The sequence below is a fragment of the Phyllostomus hastatus genome, unplaced genomic scaffold (genome assembly GCF_019186645.2).
Source record: "Phyllostomus hastatus isolate PE091 unplaced genomic scaffold, TTU_PhHast_1.1 phas_scaffold_21, whole genome shotgun sequence".
Lineage (NCBI taxonomy): Eukaryota > Metazoa > Chordata > Mammalia > Chiroptera > Phyllostomidae > Phyllostomus > Phyllostomus hastatus.
In genome coordinates this window covers 4569845-4590581 of record NW_025334017.1, presented here as the reverse complement: position 1 = coordinate 4590581, position 20737 = coordinate 4569845, and the positions used below count along the sequence as shown (strand labels likewise).

Sequence of the window (20737 nt, the reverse complement as noted above, 5' to 3'; positions counted from 1 at the left end):
GGGAATACAGTCAACACTATGCTAATAAGTATGCATGGTGTCAGCTGGGTAAGAGATTTACCAAGATGAGCACTTATTAAGTTATATAATGTCTTATCACTGGGTTATACACCTGAAGCTAATACAATATTGTACATCAACTGCAACTGAAAAATTAAAATGATTTAAAGTAAAAAAGATTACTTTCACATATAGATAGCAACTTAACTAAGAACATAAATGTATCCCCCAGAGGGATGCAATGAACAAAAATATTAACACAAATATTGATATCCAAATAAATGTTAAAATGGCATTTATAACAGTTTATATGAAGTATTTGATAATAGCACAATTAAACTTTACACTACAAATTTATTATGAAGAATTTGCCATGTAAAAATTAATCCCGATTAGAATTACCATAAATTTTTATATGAGTAAAGTTCAAATAAGGTTTTATTATATTAAATTAAATCTGATTCCACTTCACGTGGTTTCGGCAACAGTGCAAAACTGTAGCTTTTAACTTTTTTCTTTATTTCTTTGGAGTGATACCTGGATTTGCATTAATATTTGGATGGTTTACAAAAGATATTTAATTACTAAGTATTTCACTTCTTACACAAAGCTATTACCCTTTTCAAGTTTTTCTTTCTTTTGTTAAAAACTTACTGCAAATCTAAAGAATTTAATATTCTGCATTACTTGTCATATACAATTTACATAAATAACCATGTGCCTGTCAGCTAACTAGAAGCTTACCTGTGTGTACTATTGAATCTTTGTATCAAACGACTCCCATCTACCAGCCTGATTTGAATCTTTGTTGTTGGCACTGAATCGTCAATAAGAACAACTGCATTAAGTATTGACTTCTCCTCCTCTTCTGGTGATGAAGGTGTACTGACAATTTCAGGTGTAAGACTATGAAAGAAGAATGCAAGAATTAGAACATAAATCCAAACAGAAGAAGTGGAATAACCACTTAGTCCTATACCTGACTCTCAAGCTATCCCCTTCCTCCATGGCTTCTGGACTAGCAAGAACATGGCTTCCTTTGTGTCTCCTACACTTCTTCCAACTTCTTTCATAATATTATACATTATTTTGGATCCTATGATTTTGATTTAGTTTTCCAATCTCTTTCAAAAGCCTATCTGTGTATTCATTCCTCCTTTTATCCCTTTGAAATTTCATGAAACTGTTTAACGAGCACCAACCTTTAGTCAGAAATCTGAGCAACTTAGAGTTAACATCAAATAATGGCTAAGAGCACAGACAGGCATTGCGTAAACTTAATCTCTTTGAATCACAGTTCTATCATTTATAAAATGGGGGAATGTTATGGTATGAAGGTATGTTACACAGGCATAACCCAAAGATATTGAGGCTTGGTTCCAGAACACCACAATGAGTGAATATCACAATAAAGCAAGTGGTAATCTTTTTGCTGGTAAAGGGGTTTGCCTTCAATTTGTCAAAAATGCAGCATCTCTGAAGCACAACGAGATGAGGTGCAATAAAACAAGTTATGCCTGTACCAGTAATCTTAGGACAGTGTATCAACAGGTGCCAGCTACTTTTGCACATATCATAAATTAACTTAATATGAAATAAAATGTTTTTAAAAGTTATGTTAACTTAATGTTTAGCCTTCAAAGTCTCATCTATTTGCCAATTAAAACTTTCTCTTTATCAAATAGTATAGGAAATGGAGAAGCCAGAGAACTTATATGTACGACCATGGACTTGAACTAAGGGGGGGGCGATGCTAGAAGGAGGAAGGGTGCAGGGTGGAGAGGAACAAAGGGCAGAAAAAAATGGGACGACTGTAATAGCATAATCAATAAAATATATTTAAAAAAACTTTCTTATCTTCCAATTAATCAAATGATAGTGACATTATTAATATATTGTTTGTATGTTTCAAGTATTACATTAAAAAGAAAAATTTTAAAAAGGGGAATAGTGAAGTTAATTGATAAAACAGGTTTCCAGGCAAATTGGAGGAAAGGATGTAGGTTGTAAGCATACTTATTCCCTTGAACAGGAGAAACGTCTTCCAGCTGAAAAGAAGATAAATTTAATAAAGTCAGAGGTTAAGGGGAATATATGAACAAAGTTAATTCTTATTGGGCTCTATTTTCTCAATAAAGCTGGAAGCGAAGACATGTGCTGTGGTGGAAGGGAGAGAACGGGAGGTTAGGGAAAGCAGGGACTATGTGGGAAGTTCTTTGACAATGGGAGAGGTGCCTGCCCAGCACCGGTGTGCAGTTGCCCCCAGCAGCACTGAACAGCACAGGGCCACACAAATCCCATGGCTGCACAGTATGGCAAGGGGGCTGCAGAACTGCTGGGTTAAGGAAATGTGGAAAAGGGAGGAAAGAAGAGGCTGGCTGTTAGATTTTAGAGAAAACAGCCCTCAGGGTCCAGAGAACAAGGTGAAGTCAAACTTCAGGTAGTGGCTGGAATGAGTGAGGGTAGCAAATGTAATATTTTGGATTGAACAGTGTGACAAACACGCAGTGATTATTAAGTAGAAAGAGAGATCTGCTTCACATCATGGTCTTCCACTTGTCCTGATCTGGCTCACTAAACTTATTTTTATTAAATAATACCATCTGTTCTACCACTGTAACTGTGCAGTTCTATATCTATGATTTATGCTCCTATTATATTACCTAAAGGTATTGGTTAATGTTTTCCTTTATGTTTAGGTTTAGCCCACAATTATCTGTATGTCACAATAAAAAATTAGGTTAGTTTTCATCGATGTAGTCTTCTGTTTGCAATTAGACTGCCAGCTGTAGAGGACAATAGAATTATTTCCATTTCTGGGCGTTTCTTTTTCCTGCTTCTTTTAAATTATTTTTCTTTTCAATAAATAGCTGCCTGGAACTATGGGGAAAAGAGCTACTTTAAAAAGTTACTATTGTAACTGTCAGAACTTTTATATTTCAACATACAATTATACGTTGGTACTCATTTATTGGGAACTGCCTTGCCTGGTTTCAGAGACCGTAACCCCTGTGACTAAGGCTGAGTAAAGGAAGTTGGGACCCAAAGCCATTAAGCAGACAAAGCTTATCTTCCTGGTAGGGGCATTGCCTCTGCCCGCTTTCACTTCACCCTGCTTGGCCCTGGGCAGATAGCTAGTTAGCCAATGATGGGTAAGACTCCTCAAAGGAGGGATGACCTAAGACATACATGGTCATGAAGGGGCCCTCAGGTAAGGACTTGGGGGGCTATAGAAAAAGGGGGTGATGGACCCTCACCCCTTGGCTTTCACACAGCCTGAATCCACACTCTGTCTGCAGTAAGTCTCCTAACCTCTTGGCTGCATTACTTTCACTGCCTGACTTAAGCCTGAAACAATGCTGGAGGTGTTATGCGGCCCTGTGCTGGAGAGAGCGGGTTCACTGGGGGATCAGGACTAAGAAAGAATGCATAAAATCCTGTGAAACCTGATTTGCTAATACCCTCAATTTAAATGATAAGGGTCCAAGCATGAAATGAGTTTGTTTCACCAAAGTTTTATGGCTCTTTAGCTAACTGACTCTCACTCAGAATAAGCCCTCGTAGTTCTTTGAATGTTATTTATTATTTGATCATTACTGACTGACAATGATTGATGAGATTTACCTGTATTCCTGTGCAATTTAAATCCAATAAAAGCCCATTGAGGAACAGGCTCCTGGCCCTTCTTTGAGAGATTGGTCACCTTTCCCCCATAAGCAGATCACGTCTTTTTTTTTATATATTTTATTGATTATGCTATTACAGTTGTCCCATTTTCTCCCCTTCACCCTCCTCCACCCTGTACGCCCTCTCCCACCCATATCCCCCCTTTAGTTCATGTCCATGTGTCATACTTATGAGTTCTTTAGCTTCTACATTTCCTATACTATTCTTACCCTCCCCCTATCTATTTTCAACCTACATTCTATGCTACTTATTCTCTGTACCTTTTCCCCCTCTCCTCCTCCCACTCCCCTGTTGCTAACCCTCCATGTGATCTCCATTTCTGTGGTTTTGTTCCTGTTCTAGTTGTTTGCTTAGTTTCTTTTGGTTTTGCTTTAGGTGTGGTTGTTCATAATTGTGAGTTTGCTGTCCTTTTACTATACATGTTTTTTCTTTATCTTCTTTTCTTAGATACGTCCCTTTAACATTTCATAAAATAAAGGCTTGGTGGTGATGAACTCCTTTAACTTGACCTTATCTGAGAAGCACTTTATCTGCCCTTCCATTCTAAATGACAGCTTTGCTGGATAGAGCATTCTGGGATGTAGGTCCTTGTCTTTCGTGACTTGGAATATTTCTTTCCAGCCCCTTCTTGCCTGTAAGGTCTCTTTTGAGAAATCAGCTGACAGTCTGATGGGAACTCCTTTGTAGGTGACTGTCCCCTTATCTCTTGCTGCTTCTAGGATTCTCTCCTTCATTTTTACCTTGGCTAATGTAATTATGATGTGCCTTAGTGTGTTTCTTCTTGGGTCCAACTTCTTTGGGGCTCTCTGTGCTTCCTGGATTTCTTTGAAGTCTATTCCCTTTGCAAGATTGGGGAAGTTCTCCTTTATTATTTGTACAAATAACTTTTCCACTTGTTGTTCTTTCTCTTCTCCTTCTGGCACCCCTATAATTTGGATGTTGGAACGTTTAAAGATGTCCTGGAGGCTCCTAAGCTTCTCCTCGTTATTTTGAATTCTTATTTCTTCATGTTTTCCTGCTTTGTTGTTTTTTGCTCCCTTCTGGTCCACTCTATTGTTTTGAGTCCCAGTTTCCTTCCCATCACTATTGGCTCTCCGTGCATCTTCCTTCATCTCTTTTATGGTAATCTGCATTTTTTCATCTAATTTGTGCCCCAAATCAACCAATTCTGTGAGCTTCCTGATCACCAGTGTTTTGAACTGTGCATCTGATAGATTGGCTATTTCTTGGTCGCTCAAAAGGATGAGTTCTGGGGGACTGATCTGTTCTTCTGTTGGAGACATGTCTCTCTCTGTCTCTCCTTTTTTTCCCGTCTGGTCGCTCTTGTTACGGTGAGGGGTGGAGCCTTAGGAGTTTACCTGGGCTGGGCACCCCAGTCGCTAGATTGTGACGTTGTATGTGGGGACGGGTGCGGGGCTGGGAGGGAACAATGGCAGTAGTTCCGTTCTCCTGGGATCACAGTCCCTTCTCTGGGATCCTGGGTTGCACGCTCTGCCCTGGTCCACAATCGCTGCTTCACCGGGTCCGCCAGCTGCTGCTTGCGTACTCAGGGTCCACCGCTGCGATCTTGCATGTCCCGGATGGCTTACGCGCCGAGTTCGAGCCGAGTTCTCCCTGATCACCACGCACTGCTGCCGACCTGCGCCGCCCCGCTCCGCCCCTCCTACTGGTCTGGATGAACAGGTCTACTTCAACTTCTTGGCTGTCCGACTTCCATTCAGATAAATTCTCTATCAGTTCTGGGTGTTATTCTGGCTGTAAATTGTTGTTGTTCTAATCTTGGTTGTGCGTGGAGGTACGGTGTGTCCACCTATGCCTCCATCTTGTCGGAAGTCCGCAGATCAAGTCTTGGTAGACTTATTCTTATCTGTGGCGGCCTTCAACTTCCACAATAGAGTGGACCAGAAGGGAGCAAAATACAACAAACAACAACCCCTGGAACCCCACTCACTCATCAAGCCCTATACTCACCACATTTTGACAACAACAAAAAAAATGTGTTGGCACCTGGTACTTGCTTGGGACTTGTTGCACTTGCTAGAACTTGTATGAGTTACACTGTCGCCCGACAAGAGAAAATGCTTTATCACTTGTCACTTGTTCAGTACTCGTCGGTTTTGGCCCTTGTTACAACTTCCAGAATGAATTAACAATAAATACTGAGGTACCAATGAATTTCTTAATGTACAGTCTTCAACACTTTCTATGCAATTCTTTGCTTTCTTGCAATATACACATATATTCAATTATTCAGTATTTGGATTCATGTGCATCATACAGGCTCACAATACTACGCTAAATTTCCTACACATGAAAAGCTGAAAATTCTAAAGGCTACATTTCTCAGATTCCTCTGCAGCTAGGATGTTATACAATTCCACCTTTACTGAGCAAACCAATGGTGAAAGTAAGCACTTGAAGTGGAGGCTATGCGACACTTCTTGTTACCAAGGTGCTGCAGGCATTTCATTCTTCTAGAGCAACCATGATGGAATGTTTTAGTGTCTGGTCCCTAGATTCATGAGCACTGAGCAAACTGATGGGGAGGTGTTTTCTGTACAAAGTTCCCTGTTGGCTTATTTCTGACTAACGAATGCTTGGTTTGCTATTTCTTTCAGAAATTCTACAAACTCTCCGAGGCTCTGTAAGAAGCACTTCACTATTTAATATAGCAACTAGATTTTGTTTTCTGCAATCAAAAATCCTGACCAGTATGGTTAATGGTTATTGCAGCATTACCATCTCTAATCTTTGTCATTCTCCCCCATCATTTTCTCCTTTTTTGGTCATTTTTTTCTAGCTATCTACATAATAAGAAAAAGGCTGGCCTTTGTAAGATACTATAACCACATAATATCCTAATTTTCATTAGTGAAAATTACTGGTTATAATCAGCTAACTTTCCTTCAGCTAACTTCTTCAAATCTAGGTTTATTGTACTTCTACTAACAAAAGACATGCATTCTAACTTTAATTCTTGGTCATGAATTTATATAATAGAAAAAGAATATGTACAAAGCAAAGAGATGACTGGGCATTTACCTATATTCTAATTAAAATAATAATCTCAATAAATATTAAGTAAAAATGAGAAGTGCTAGAAAGTACTTTAAAAATATATCTGTGGGTCAGAGTTATAAAAACAAAAGGAGAGAAGAAAGAAAACAATTCAGGAGAAGTCTGACCTGTGTTGGTAGTAAAGATAGATGAGGAAGACCTGGGACCAGGCACTGAAGGACTTGGGTGCCAAAAAAAGCCAGGTTAATACATGTTCCTGAATTTCCTAAATGTCTCAGAAATCAGCCTCTAAAAGCAGAAAAGGATACAGAAATGGGGGCCTGAGATATGAAAGACAGGAATTAAGAACCAATATTGTGTGGGGAATAGAGAACCAGGATGCATAAGGCAACTGAAAAGACCTTGGAAGGGAAGGACTCAGATGAGGAGAAATGAAACATGTACAAAAGGGTACACTGGACACATGGCCAATGCCACAATTCCAGGGTCACCTGTAGTGATATATGGATAAATAGAGGGCAACTTTTACCAACTTATTTTACAAAGTTTATGCAGAGTCTTTTAGGCCAGGTGTCATAAAGGATTCCACTTGTATATTATACTATGCACACTGATTTTTAACCTGTGATTGTCAAAGCCCTAGGGATTCTTTGGAAATGTCTCAAAAGATAATTCCTTCTTCTCCTGCAACCAGAGAAGCTCAGGTTTTATATGTGTTTTATATCTTGGGCTCCCACAACTTGAGTAAAAGTTTGGCCACTTAAAATATATTGAAAACAACCAACTTAAATACATTGCTCTAGCTACAAGAGCTTAATGGGAGACAGGCATGCTTAAAGCTATCATCTAAGTTATCTATTGTTTTATCTAATCAATAACCCTTACAATATCCCTCTTTGAACCCAGGTAATCAGAAAGAGGCAGGGTGGCATAATGGTAAAAGCAGACTCTAGAGCCAGAGTGCCTGGTTTGAATCCCACATACTAATCACTTCACAGCTCAATCAATGTGGGCAAAATACTGCATTTGCAAATGAAATAATAGGATCAGCATGTGAAGAGCTGTTATGAAGACTTAGTTAATGTATGTAAAGTGCTTAGAGGGCCAGGCCCATGATAATTGCTATCTATTAGCAACTAATCACCAAATCTGCATATCTGATTCTATCAGCAAAGTCTTAGTTTTCACTTTCTAGGTTATTTTGATTTTTTTTTAATCCTCAAAAGAAATTCATGTTGAACAAAGACAAGTCTTTTTCTCATTTTAGAATTGTACCTTCCAAGTTTTTGTCCTTCTCCACTAAAAGCCTTGAACCTCCATCTGGGTTTGATATATTCTTGATCCTGATGGTCCTCCATGTCCAAGTTCACTTGGCCACCATGAACCAGTCGCTGAAGCTCTGGAGGAATTTCTCTTAAAAAGGAGAAAGAGGGTTTTAGTTAACTTTTGAAAAAAATGAATCAAATTGTGAGCTATACTGGAAAACCACACTTTTTTATAACACAAAAATCTCTGTGATGATTGGTTAGATATTTACCTACAAATATTTCATAGATTTTTCCTTAGTGATTCTCAACAAGGGTTTTTTTTTTGTCGTCATAGTCATCTTGGAGTGGTTCTGACAAATTGTGAGACAGCAGTTCTTACCTAAATTAACACTAGAAAACTCCTGTGAGGACATACAGTTAATGTAGATATTTCTTTCTAAACTCCCTGAAGGAAGTTTGCAAAATGATAGGGATATTTTTTATTATTGTATGATTCCTGAGAGCTGCTGTTCAGTCAGGGCGGGGACGAAAGATGTTCTGGCATGGGGGAATTGTCTTGCACAATTAAGACTTGTCTCAAGTTCCACTGACCCGCTGAATGCTCTGTCAGAGAGTCATACGATGCCAACACTATGTGTGAGCCTAAAACCTAAGGCTTAGGCTCTGTCTTACCTATAAGCAAAAACTCAAAAACTGGGTTTTTGGGGGTACTGTATTAATATGCTTTGAAATTTCTATCTTCCATATAAACTGAGGGAAGATTACAACTTGTTTTATTTAGAACTGGACCAAGTCCATGACTGCGATGCCACTTATAGTAATGAACTTGCCAACTTCACATACCTTATTATTCTGTTTTTAGGTCTTTCACAGTTATATGAGAGTGCTAGACTGTACACAGGTGCAAACTATCTGACTGCTTTGTTGTATCTTCTGGTGTGGTCATGTCCAGGCATTTAGAAATTGAAATAGTTATACTTTTATGGTAAATTACTTTCTTTTATTCCCTGAATATTTTAAAGATATAATTTACATTATTTTTTGAAATGATATATATAGATAGATGATTTTTTTAAAAAGATTTTATTTAAGGAAGGGAGGAAGAGAAACATCAATGTGTGGTTGCTTCTCGCATGCCCCCTACCAGGGACCTGGCCTGCAACCCAGGGATGTGCCCTGGCTGGGAACTGAACCAGCAACCCTTTGGTTCATAGGCCTGTGCTCAATCCACTGAGCTATACTAGCTGGGCAGATGATATTATTTTTGAGTGCTCCTTTGATGATGATAGAGATGGTGTTACAAAATATTTGTTATTAAAAGGGAATAATGACTACCCAGTAGATAATCATTATCTGACATCATTCATTGTTTTCAAGGAGTCTCTTTCAAAACTGTTCTTAATCATAATTTGCACTTGAGGACATGATGTGGTTTAAATTATAAAAAAAATTAGTATACCATGATTGTGTGAACAGTAGCCTACAAAGTTCAGGGATTATTTTCATTTAATACATTAGTTTTGATCTACAGTATAGTACATTCACCATCAATGTTTTCTTCCACCATCTTGAAATAAGCATCAATTTTAACAGTATTATTGTTCTTCACTTAGCAGATGAACACTTTGCCTACTCAGTCACTCCCAGTCTTCCCAGCGATTCTGCAGGGTTCCATGTCCATAGCATTGACTTAAACTATTATATCCTTGTATTTATCACTCACCATATACTTCCCTGCACCCAGGACAGCATCCCTTCTCAATGACTTCAGCATATCGTTAATAGCATCTCCTGTGTTATTTTTTGTTTTGTCTTTGTATCCTGATATTATCTTTGTAGAATTCAAGTTGACAATTCATGCTAATTTGTGTTCTAAAATACCTTTCCTTCGAAGTTCCTTCACTATTTCAACTCCAGTAAGTTTTATCTTCATTCCACTGAAGCCACTCTCCTCGGACCTATTTCATTACTTGGATGGGTGGAGAAGCCCCTCCTTCAGTTCCTGGGTGGAGTAGAACCTCCGACGCCAGGCCCTTCACTGCTACTTAAATCTCCCAGTTCCTCACCAATATCTCAGCAAAATATCTTATCCTTCAGAAACAAGAGCTAGTGAGTTATGATGATCTTTAGATGGGTCAGAGTACTGTATATCCAGTTTACTTTCATAAATTTTAACTTCAAACTAACCTTTTGAAATCTTCTGCGAGGAGTAATGCCACTTTAAAAGATTTCTAATATAAGCTGCTGAGTTTCAGGCATACATGCAATGAGAGTCACCCTGTCAACAGTAAGCAGGACAGTGGCTTAGTGGATGGGCAGCTACATGCTAATCAATCACTGACTTATCATATTGAGATGCTTCTTCTTAGAGTTGGGAGCATAGCTTCATCAGACTTTTAAAGGGACCAAAGTCTTACTGCCTCCCCACCCCTCAGAGTTAAAAGCCAGCAATATATCCTTTATCTACTTAAAAAGACCCTTCCCCAGGAACTACTCACATAATATAACTCTTAACCAGTAGTGCCCTAGTGAACAGCATTTTGCTAAAAAAAAAAAAAAAATTCTACTCTAAGTAACAAATAGAACACAAACAATAAGGCTTACCCTCTTTTAACAGACTCCAGAAATTGAGCATTTGTTGGGTCATTGTAAGGTCTCAATTCTCCATCATCTAAACTGAACCCATTGCTCCACAATTTAAGCAAAACCTGAACCTTTTGAGCAAAGGAAAAAAAATATAAAGTAATTAAAAAATCCATCGGCATCAAACAATTTTAACTTTCAAATGTGGTATTTCTCAAAATATTAAATCACTTACTTAATTTAAAATATGGAGTTATTTACACTATTCTTTATCCACAGTAAAAGTAAAGACATAAATGAAACGATGTGTGTTTGCTAAACCGATTTGTATTTAGCTTAACAAACAGACAATGGCTGAAATAATGAAGATCCCACAGGTCCTATACCTGGACTCTGGCCTTGAAGTAAAATTATTTCTAGTTCATTGAGAAAAGGAAAGCAATAAGAGCATCTAGTTGCTACTCCACACCCATCCTTCTCTTTCTGTGCCCAATTTTCTGGTACAGAGCTTACATATTCATTCCAAGAGGCAAGAGAGAATTTCTAGTGACCCTCCAAGGCTAACCTACACATTTGAAATGAAGTTATAACTACAAAATTTCACAAGGTAATAGAAATAATGACTTAAGGTGTTGTTATCTTTATAACTTAGCTCACTCTATATTATGACAGTATGCCATTTATAGTAATTATCATATATACATAAGCTCATTTTACTGAATCATATATTCTTTCAACAAATAGTTATATGTCTAATTTTGTATGGCACATTTGGGATACAAAAGAAAATTTGAGACTGAGCACATACACATTAACATTTTAATCCATGTTTCACAAATTAAGAAAACAAAAAGATATTTCTATAAACAATTTTTTATTTTAAAACAAACAGTAGTAACTAGAGGCCAGTATCTGTAATTTCTCATTTGGATTACTGTACCTACATCTTGCAGCTGGCTTTCTCCATAGATGTACTCAGACTGCTCACAAAAGGAATTACCCAACCTGTACCCTCCACCTGTAAAAGACTAAAATACACAGTGAGTAAGCCAAAAATTCACTAAGGCTTATTAAGCAAAATCTTACAATAATGTGTGATATATATTTTAAAACTAGATAAAACTGTAATTAGTCAAACTGGTTTGTAATTTCGAGGAAAATGTTATAATAAAATTAAAGTCTTATGTTACAGAGAATGTATTAAAATAAGAAATTATGTTTCTTTCCATAAAAACATTAGTAATTTAGGAGCAGAAATAACTTAAGCCAGTCTTAAACTAAAAAACACATATATACACTGAAATATAAAATTTGAAGTATAAACAGATTTTTAAAAGCCATCCTAGTATTTTATGACAAGTCCTTTAATAAAAACTATAATGTTTAAATCATATTTCACAAAGTAAGAGAATCATAAAGAAAAAATTTTATAAGCGGGTATAAATTACCCTGAAGAAAAGCTCTATACTTATTTTACATGTTGCTTTTTATTCAACTTTAACAAGTCAACTATGACTGTGCTTTTTATTTTGCTACACTGACCACAAGGTCTTCTGTTTTTCAAGAAGGATAGCTTATGAGGTTAAAATCTCCATTCCTTTTAACCACCATTTATATCATAAATGAGCTTTTAATTATCAGATTGGTTTCTTTTCTATACACTAAATTATACCAATTTCACATTTTTATTACAGAATTAGAGAATTTTCAAGAACCAAAATTACCTTAGATTTCACTAAAAAAGAAAATTCAAGCTATTGGTAAATAACAAAAACTAAAAATTTATTTTTCATTTAAAATAGTGTCTCTCAACAGCGATGTTTGCCAACGACACACGTCCATCCAAGCACAGGGGAAGCTACTGATCTGTAGTATCTGAGACGATGCGGTAGTTTAGAAAATACCCCAAACGATTTGACAGGGAAAATCAGGTGGAGAAATGTTAACTATGAAGACATATGATAATTAACACATAGAAATATACTACAAGTTGTCTTTAATATACCAATACTGTGTCTATAGTTTTGCAGAAATTGAAGAAGGTACAAAAATAATCCAATGAAGGAAAAAGAGTCTTTTCAATAATGGTAGAGCAACTGGTCCTTCACTATGTCAAAATATAAACCTTGACTTAAACTTTATGTAAAATTAACTCAAAATAGGTCACACGTTTAAATGGAAAATGTAAAGCTATGGAATTTCTCTAGATAACACAGAGAAAATTTTCTGGCCTAATATTAAGTTAGGAGTTCTTAGACAAGACACTAAAAGCATAACCTATTAAAAAAAAGATAAATTGGACTTTACCAAAACCTTTGCTCTATGAAAAATCCTGGTAAGAGAATGAAAAGACAAGCTATAGTCTAGGAGGAAATATATGCAAAAAATACATCTTATAAAGAATCCACATCTATTAAAATAAATAACTCATTTTGTTTGTAACAAAACAATCCAATTTGAAAATGGGCCACAGTCATGAAGAGACACTTTACTAACGAGGATAATAAAGCTAGTGGCAAATAAGCACATGAAGCGATATTCAACATACAACTGTTAGGAAAATGCAAGTAACATTAGCCATTAGGGTAAAGGGGGAAATGTGTAAAAGGCACACAGGACCTTTTGTGTACATTTTGTAAATTCCCATGAGTCTGTAATTATTTCAAAATAAAAACACAAGTAGAGATTTACATAAAAATGTAAGAAACTGCCTCAACTTTCAATCATTAATAGAAAGATTATAATCACATGAAAAGGAATCAAATATTTAAGAGAGAACTATATAGTTAGAAAAAAAGAATGTTCCATAATATAAAAAACTATACAGGACATCAAAAATATAAATAGCATACTTAGTTTTAAAATTGAGCATTACCTTAGATTTGTCATCACCTGAAGCTCTTGTGGCTTCATTCAGAGGGACAGCCCCATGTTCCCTTGCCTCTTTGAAAAGTTCATTCACAATTTTCCCAGTTGAAGGTCGAGCTATATGTAACCCACTGTATTCATGCTCACTTGAATAGAACCTTTAAATATCACAGTTCATGAATAAAAACTTAGAATACAAACAAACTATTTTAAAGTAAAAAGCTACACAGTCTTAGAACAAAATTTTTATTTAAAAGGAAAAATGTATATGCCGTCTGTGGAAATACTTAATTTTAAAATGTAGGATTAAAGAATTAAATAGTGAACAGTTCATATAGTTTCTCATGGAGTGTGTGGAGATTTTTGTAGCAAGCTCAGCATGTGGTGTGAGAACCTGCTTGTTTTTCCTCCCTCATGCTGGGCAATGGTTATCAAATGCATGTTTGGTGTGCGGGGAAGAAGTGCTGACCATCAGAAGCTAAATCTTTTCCCTGAGGAATCCACACTCAGTACAGACTTAGTTAGTGAAGGGACCTCTAGATTCAAACAGTGTGAACACTTAAATCTAGACCACAGGGCTACACATAGACGGTGTACTTAATTTTTTGGATTGAAAAATTATAACCTCCTGTGTTAAAGGTAAATAATTTAGACCATAAACAAGTTTTTTTTCGGTGTATAAACTAGTATGTTGAAACTGATTTATACTCTCACTCCAACTTCAGAACATAAGAATTTCCTTTACATTATTGTCCTATTTTATCTTTCAAGATTTTTTCAATCAAGGATAACAGAAAATGAACTAATGAAATATTAATACAACCAATGAGACACTTCTAGTGTAAGATGACACTCATGTTTTCACCACCTACCCAATCCCTCCAAACCAGTTTCAAATTTGCACTGAACCAACTCACAAAACGAAAGGAGGGGGGCAAATTAAATCAGCACTGGAGACTAAGAATAGAGGTTGCCTTCAATACTTTCCCCAAAATTAGTATGTGCAAAACTGAACAGAAAGAGGGAAGGGCAAACCAGCTCTCAGTTCACTACAAGAAAAAAGTCTACCTGGAGAACAAGTAGACACCAGCAAGCACAATCCACTACAGAAGCTAACATAAGGCTGGATCACACCAGCTGAGGGTGGGACTGCGAGTGGAGGTGGGTTTGCCTGTCCGGCTAGAGCTCTGGGGAATACACTGGGGCCCCTGGTTACCCAGAGCCAATGGAAGCCTTCCTGCCAAGCCTATACTCAAGAGAGTCCATATGCTGCCGTAGCTGGCTCTTTTTTCTCTTCTCTTAATTTTTAAATTACTATTTATATTCAATATTATTTTGTATTAGTTTCAGGTGTACAGCACAGTGGTTAGACAGTCCATATACTGTACAAAGTGATCTTCCATATTTCAAGTACCCACCTGGCACCATACATAGCTGGCTCTTAAGATAAGTGTTAGTATTAGGAGCTGGACAGCAGACGATTTTAGGTAGCTAAGGGGAAGGAAGAGAAAGGGAAAGAAAATGATAAAGGAAGGAAGGGGACGGAGAAAAAAGAAAGAGAAGAGGAAAGAAAAAAGAAAAGAAAGGAAAAGCAAGGCTTCCGGATATAGCTATCTCCTGCTGCAGGTCCTTCGCTCCCTACCACACCTCTCATCTGGGAAGTACAAGTACTGTATGTAGCTCCTTTTTATCACTGTCTTGGAGAAAGACTTTACTGGAGAATCAGACGTTGGAAAAAGACTTACTAGCTCCTTTATGGTTAATTCTTTTTATTACCTGTTTAAGAAATCTTTGCCTACCTCAAAGTCATGAAGACATTAAGTTTTGTTTTCCTTTTATATTTAGATCCACAATCTATCCATCTTTCCTCTTTCAAAATTAAGTATGACTATATCCTTGACCCTTGTTCTGTTTAAACTCATCTGATCATCAAAATATTTGTCCACTCCCATAAATAACAACATCTTCTATAAAGATGACTCTCAAATGTTTTCAGTACCCTCTTACTTACGGTACAGTGATAAATTTAAAAGCTCCCTACTTGAATCAAGTTCATTTCTCCCAAACTAAACTTATGTTGCATATTTTCTTCCATTTTCAATATTAAAATGGCCACACATAAATCTTCCCATTAATAATCACATTTTTCCTGTATCTCAGAAATACTCTCAGAATATAGGAAAAAAAGACTCTCAGAAATCTTTAAAGACTTTTGTCTTTACCATTCACTTATTCCCTATATCCCATGTCATCCAGTTTCAACATGGTTCTTTTGAAGGTATCCTATATGGATTTCAGCCTTTCTCCTTCATTCTACTGACTCCACCCAAATCCAAAATTTTTACATTCCTTAGATTACCACAGTTGCTTTCCTTGTGATTTGTCTCCTTATCCTGTTCTCCCATTACTATTAATGTTATATTGTATTTCTTTAAAAGTATATAATAATAGCTAACATTTGTCAAGGTAATTTGTGCTCTTTTATTCCTCAACAATGATACTCTCCCCATTTTATGAATAGGGAAACTGAAGCTTATGGAAGCTATGGAATTTAAAATACTTTTTCACTGGCAAAACATAGAAAAAAATTATAACTGACGGTAACAGCAAAACATGAACCCAGCCTGGTCCATTCTCAGCATGAGCTGTGTGTCAGCGCATATCACACGTCTACGAGGCGTGCGGTGGAAGCATGCCCCCTGTCCCACCTTATTTGCCACTAGTCTATTAAAGTCCTGCTGGGTCCTTTTCAAGGCCCTTCCTGTCACTGTCATTAATTTTTTCCTTTGTGCCTATGTGTTGCTGGAATTTTGTCTCGTCTTCTGTGCTAATCAATATCCTAATAATTTTTAAGACCCAACTAAGTACCAACACTCTGCTAAACAACTTAAACACTTTATCTAATTTAATTCTCATGCCAATACTCTAATCTAATTACTTGTAGAGGACATTTTTTTAAGTTCTCACATTTTTGAAGAAAGATATTCAAATTATCTTTAAAGTTCTACATGTGATATATACTCTTTTGTGGATAAATGTGTTACAACAGGTGTCAGGATATATTCTGAAAGTGTTTCTGTAAATTCTGTTCTTCCTCTTGCAAACACAGACCACATTATGTCAAGTAATTACTGTTCAGACAGTAAAAATATATTAGCTTAAATGACAATAAACAGATACATGTCTTGATATCTAATAATGTCTAAAAATGTAGAATATGGAAATGAGCACTATTTTCTGTACTAAACGAAGCGGTAGGCATATAGTTAAACTGAGGAAATGTCAATATTGAATATGAACTCAAAAGAACTGTATACTTAGTATTAAAAATATACTTAGCAAAAAAGAAAATATTGCTAATAATGTGTTTCACATTGTATTTTAAGCAGATTAAACATAGCTTAAGCCTCAACCAATATTTAAGGCAGCTCCTCCTTTTGGATATGTAAATAATCCTAGACATCAAATCTGAGGCATGCTGTCCTTAAAAACTGCATTATCAAATTACTATGACTAATAACAACATTCTTTCAGATAGCCTATCCAAACATGTGTAGCACACAAGAGAAAAGAACATTCATTAAAATGTCTTAATGATTATACATGAACGGTAAAGAAAATATTTATATACTAATCTTATAAGTCAAGTATTTTGATTTATTACATAGTGAATGAGTTAAGTCACTCAAAATATACCCACATTGGGAAAACAATGGGCAAAGAGTTAAAGAATAAAACTTTTGTACATAAATATTTTAAGTATTTTCAAAACTTTGGAGAATGTATAAACTAAGGAAGCAATTAAAATATATAATATACAAATATATGTATACATCTTGTATGTATATAGACACATACATGTCAAATAAGAATTAAATGAAAGGTAGGATATTCAAATAGTGCCAAGATACCAACCTACATATTACAAAGGAAAAGCTGTACCTTACAATGAAGTGATGTGGTGGTCAGCACCTTAACCAAGTGAACTGAAATTATCTGGCTCTTTATGTGATATAATAAATACCAGACAATATGACTTACTAGTATTCTGGACAAACATGTTAAACAAGAATCTAATCATGAGAAAACAGTAACTTTGAATGCGGGACATTATATAATACATCTGGCCTAGACTCTTCAAAAAAGTCAATGTATTGGGTTGTCCAAAAGGTCCATATAGTTTTTTCCATAAAATAAAAGACACATCTTTCATTTTTACCAACAATTTTATTGATTTGGACATTTTGAGTATGTCTGCTGTCTCCTGCTATTGGCTTCCAGTGGGTAGAGGCCAGGGGTGCTGCTAAACATCTTCTAGTATGTAAGACAGCCTAACAGCAACGAACTATTTGGCCAAAATGTCAGTAGTACCAAGAATCTTCGCAAACCACTTTTGACACATTTGATCAGTCACAGAACCTACTACATATCCTGCACAAATCTTTTTTTTTGCATTTCAGTTGTGTTTTTACCTTTCTTAAAATAATAAAGCATAATATGCCGGAAATGTTGCATATTTTCTTCCATCTTCAATATTAAAATAGCCATACAAAAATTCACCAATTTTAGTATTTTTTAAAAAATGCTGTCACAATACAATCTAAGAAAATTGTTTTGAATGCAGTTAAAGACAACTAACTGTTACTAGAGCCATTGGACACAAAGTATATAGACACATACATGTCAAATAAGAATTAAATGAAAGGTAGGATATTCAAATAGTGCCAAGATAATATGCCGATAATATGTACAGAAAAGACTATATGAACTTTCTGGCCAACCCTATAAATTTTAGATTATACAGATAAGCTTAAAAAAAAACAACAAGCCCTGGCTGGCGTGGCTCAGTGGATTGAGTGCGGGCTGCGAACCAAAGCATCGCAGATTCGATTCCCAGTCAGGGCACGTGCCTGGGTTGCAGGCCACAGACCCCAGCAACCGCACATTGATGCACATTGATGTTTCTCTCTCTCCCTATCTCCCTCCCTTCCCTCTCTAAAAATAAATAAATAAAATCTAAAAAAAAAGAGAAAACAACAAAACGGTGGGGAGGATGACTCATTCAGATTCAAAACAAGCATAATCAAATGGAATGCACAGCTCTTGGCTCTAAGAGGTGTCTGACAGCGGGTTGTTCAGTGATTTAGTGAAATTACTGTTCGCTGCCTAAGGTATGATATGTGATCAAGGTTATGAAGGAGTGTGTGCTTCTCATAAGAGGATGCACACTGAGGTGTGTAGGGGCGAGTGTAACACCGGCTGCAATTTACTCTCAAACAGCTGAGTAAGATAGCGCTTGTGTGAGTGTAGTGCCAAGACATGTTAACCACCGATGAAGCACACAGAGCATATGCTCACGGTACAATGTTTTAATTATCTTATGGGTTTGAAAATTTGTAAAATAAAAAGTTGGGGGAAAATTTTAAATATTATCCTTTCTTCTCATTCAGGTCCGGAAAGAGATGTCATTTTTAGCTTCCCCACAGAAAGAACGATGCAGAGTAGCAACAACAACAAACAAACAAAAGGAAAAGATGAAACAGTTTCAGTGAATATTTTAGCTACTGGTAAAATTACAGACTTTCTGACACTGAGATATAATGAGAAAATTCAAGTGTCTCCCCAGTAATGATATCTGCAGTACTAAAAAAATGATAATAAAGATTCCTAGAAAGACGAAAACTTGTGGCAATATAATGTACCTGACTTTCATCTCTTAAATCTTCACGGTTGGTTCTTTTTATAGTTCAGGGATTTTAGCAATAGTAAATACTATCTAGAAGTTCACTTATAGATGGATATTCATCCAAGAGAAGCGAAGACAGATTCCTGAAGTTATAGATTTTTAAATGGAGAACAATAAACACATAAGGGACTCAATGGATGGGCTTTAAAATTTTTTTTATTTACTGATTTTAAGGAGAGAGAACAGGGAAAGAGATAGGTAGAAAGAAAGAAACATTAATTTGTTCCAGTTATTTATGCATTCATTGGTTGATTCTTGTACGTGCCCTGACTGGGGATCAAACCTGTGACCTTGGTATCTAGGGATGATGCTCTAACCAACTGAGCTACCCAGCCAGGGCTGGATAGTCTTTAAGAAACACAGAAACACTTAAAAATAATTGACAAAATTGTCCATAAATATTTTGAGAGGAGAGGAGCTATAGCTTTCATTAGATCCTCAATGAGTCCTATGTCTCCACACAGAATCACAATTCTATGTTGTATGTATTTAAGATTATGTTTCCATAAGTTTCTTCCAGCTTTCTGAATATTACAGTTTTAGAAACAGTACCTAAATAATATTTATTTTCACAAATTACAGATTGAAAAAAATGTCCAAGGCCATTTAAAGTAATTTGGGATTAGAAAACTAAAAAGGGATACAATTATTTTCCTTTTAATTTTTATTGTATTTTTTCCATTACCATTTAATCCCCTTATATACCCTACCACCCCTGAGATCACCACACTATCCATGTCCATGAGTTTTTTTTCCTTTTTGCTCGATCCAGAAAAAACTTACCGTTGAGGTGGTGTTCGTGGGCTTTTAAAGACTGAAGCTTTAGGTCTATCAGATTTGGAAGATTTGCATTTCACTTCATCCTCACACAATTCTGCCAAGGCCAACTATAAAATGACAGACCCATTATTCAGTGTAACACCAGAAATAAACTCTTCTATATGAGAAATTGTGAGTAGAACATTAACTTGTAATTGCATAATAAAGGTTTCTAATGAAACATGAAGGCTGCTGCATCAGATGATGAATCCCTTTCAAAACAAAACCATCACATCCCTCATTTTATAAAACAAAATGCCACATATATTAGGATAAATTAAAGTTACAATAATTATTTAGTTATTTTCAAATAATTATTTCAACAGTCCAAAAACTGTGTTCAGTAACAGATCATTTTTAAAGTTGAACCTACAATTCTGCAATTCTTTCAAAACCACTTGAGGATGTTTCAAAACTTGCTTTCATCAGATCTCAAAAATTATTTTATTTAGCTGTTCAACTTTTCAAAATCCAAACACATAAAATAATTTAAAAATTTTTCTATTTAGAAGTCTACCAGACATACGCAAGGGGGACCCAAAAATAACTGGAATTATCTTCTGGAGAGTGGGTCCATTGTAGGACAGGCTTCCCCCACTAGGAGAGTGTTCTAGAAACCCATCTGTATCAGTGTATCAACTGGCAATTCTGGGAGGCTGAGTTCAGCTTCGGTAAATTGTTTCGGAATTCTCATTGTGTCTGCCAATTTTACAATGGGTGATTTACCATTGCACCTGCCCACGCCTAG

General features: G+C 36.2%; 1 protein-coding gene across 2 annotated transcripts in view; it reads right to left on the bottom strand.

Moving 5' to 3' along the window:
• UBXN2B (UBX domain protein 2B) overlaps positions 1-20737 on the bottom strand; it is a 34218-nt gene that overhangs the window by 8027 nt on the left and 5454 nt on the right. The window contains exons 2-7 of one of the 2 annotated variants that reach the window (XM_045861252.1): positions 19954-20057; positions 13432-13582; positions 11501-11584; positions 10578-10687; positions 7981-8118; positions 745-906 (exon numbers count right to left, since the gene is read on the bottom strand). In XM_045861252.1, coding sequence (XP_045717208.1) covers positions 745-906; positions 7981-8118; positions 10578-10687; positions 11501-11584; positions 13432-13582; positions 19954-20057 — 749 coding nt within the window. Of the gene's footprint in view, positions 1-744; positions 907-7980; positions 8119-10160; positions 10252-10577; positions 10688-11500; positions 11585-13431; positions 13583-19953; positions 20058-20737 lie in introns of those variants that run through there. The other variant, XM_045861253.1, reaches the window with a different exon arrangement.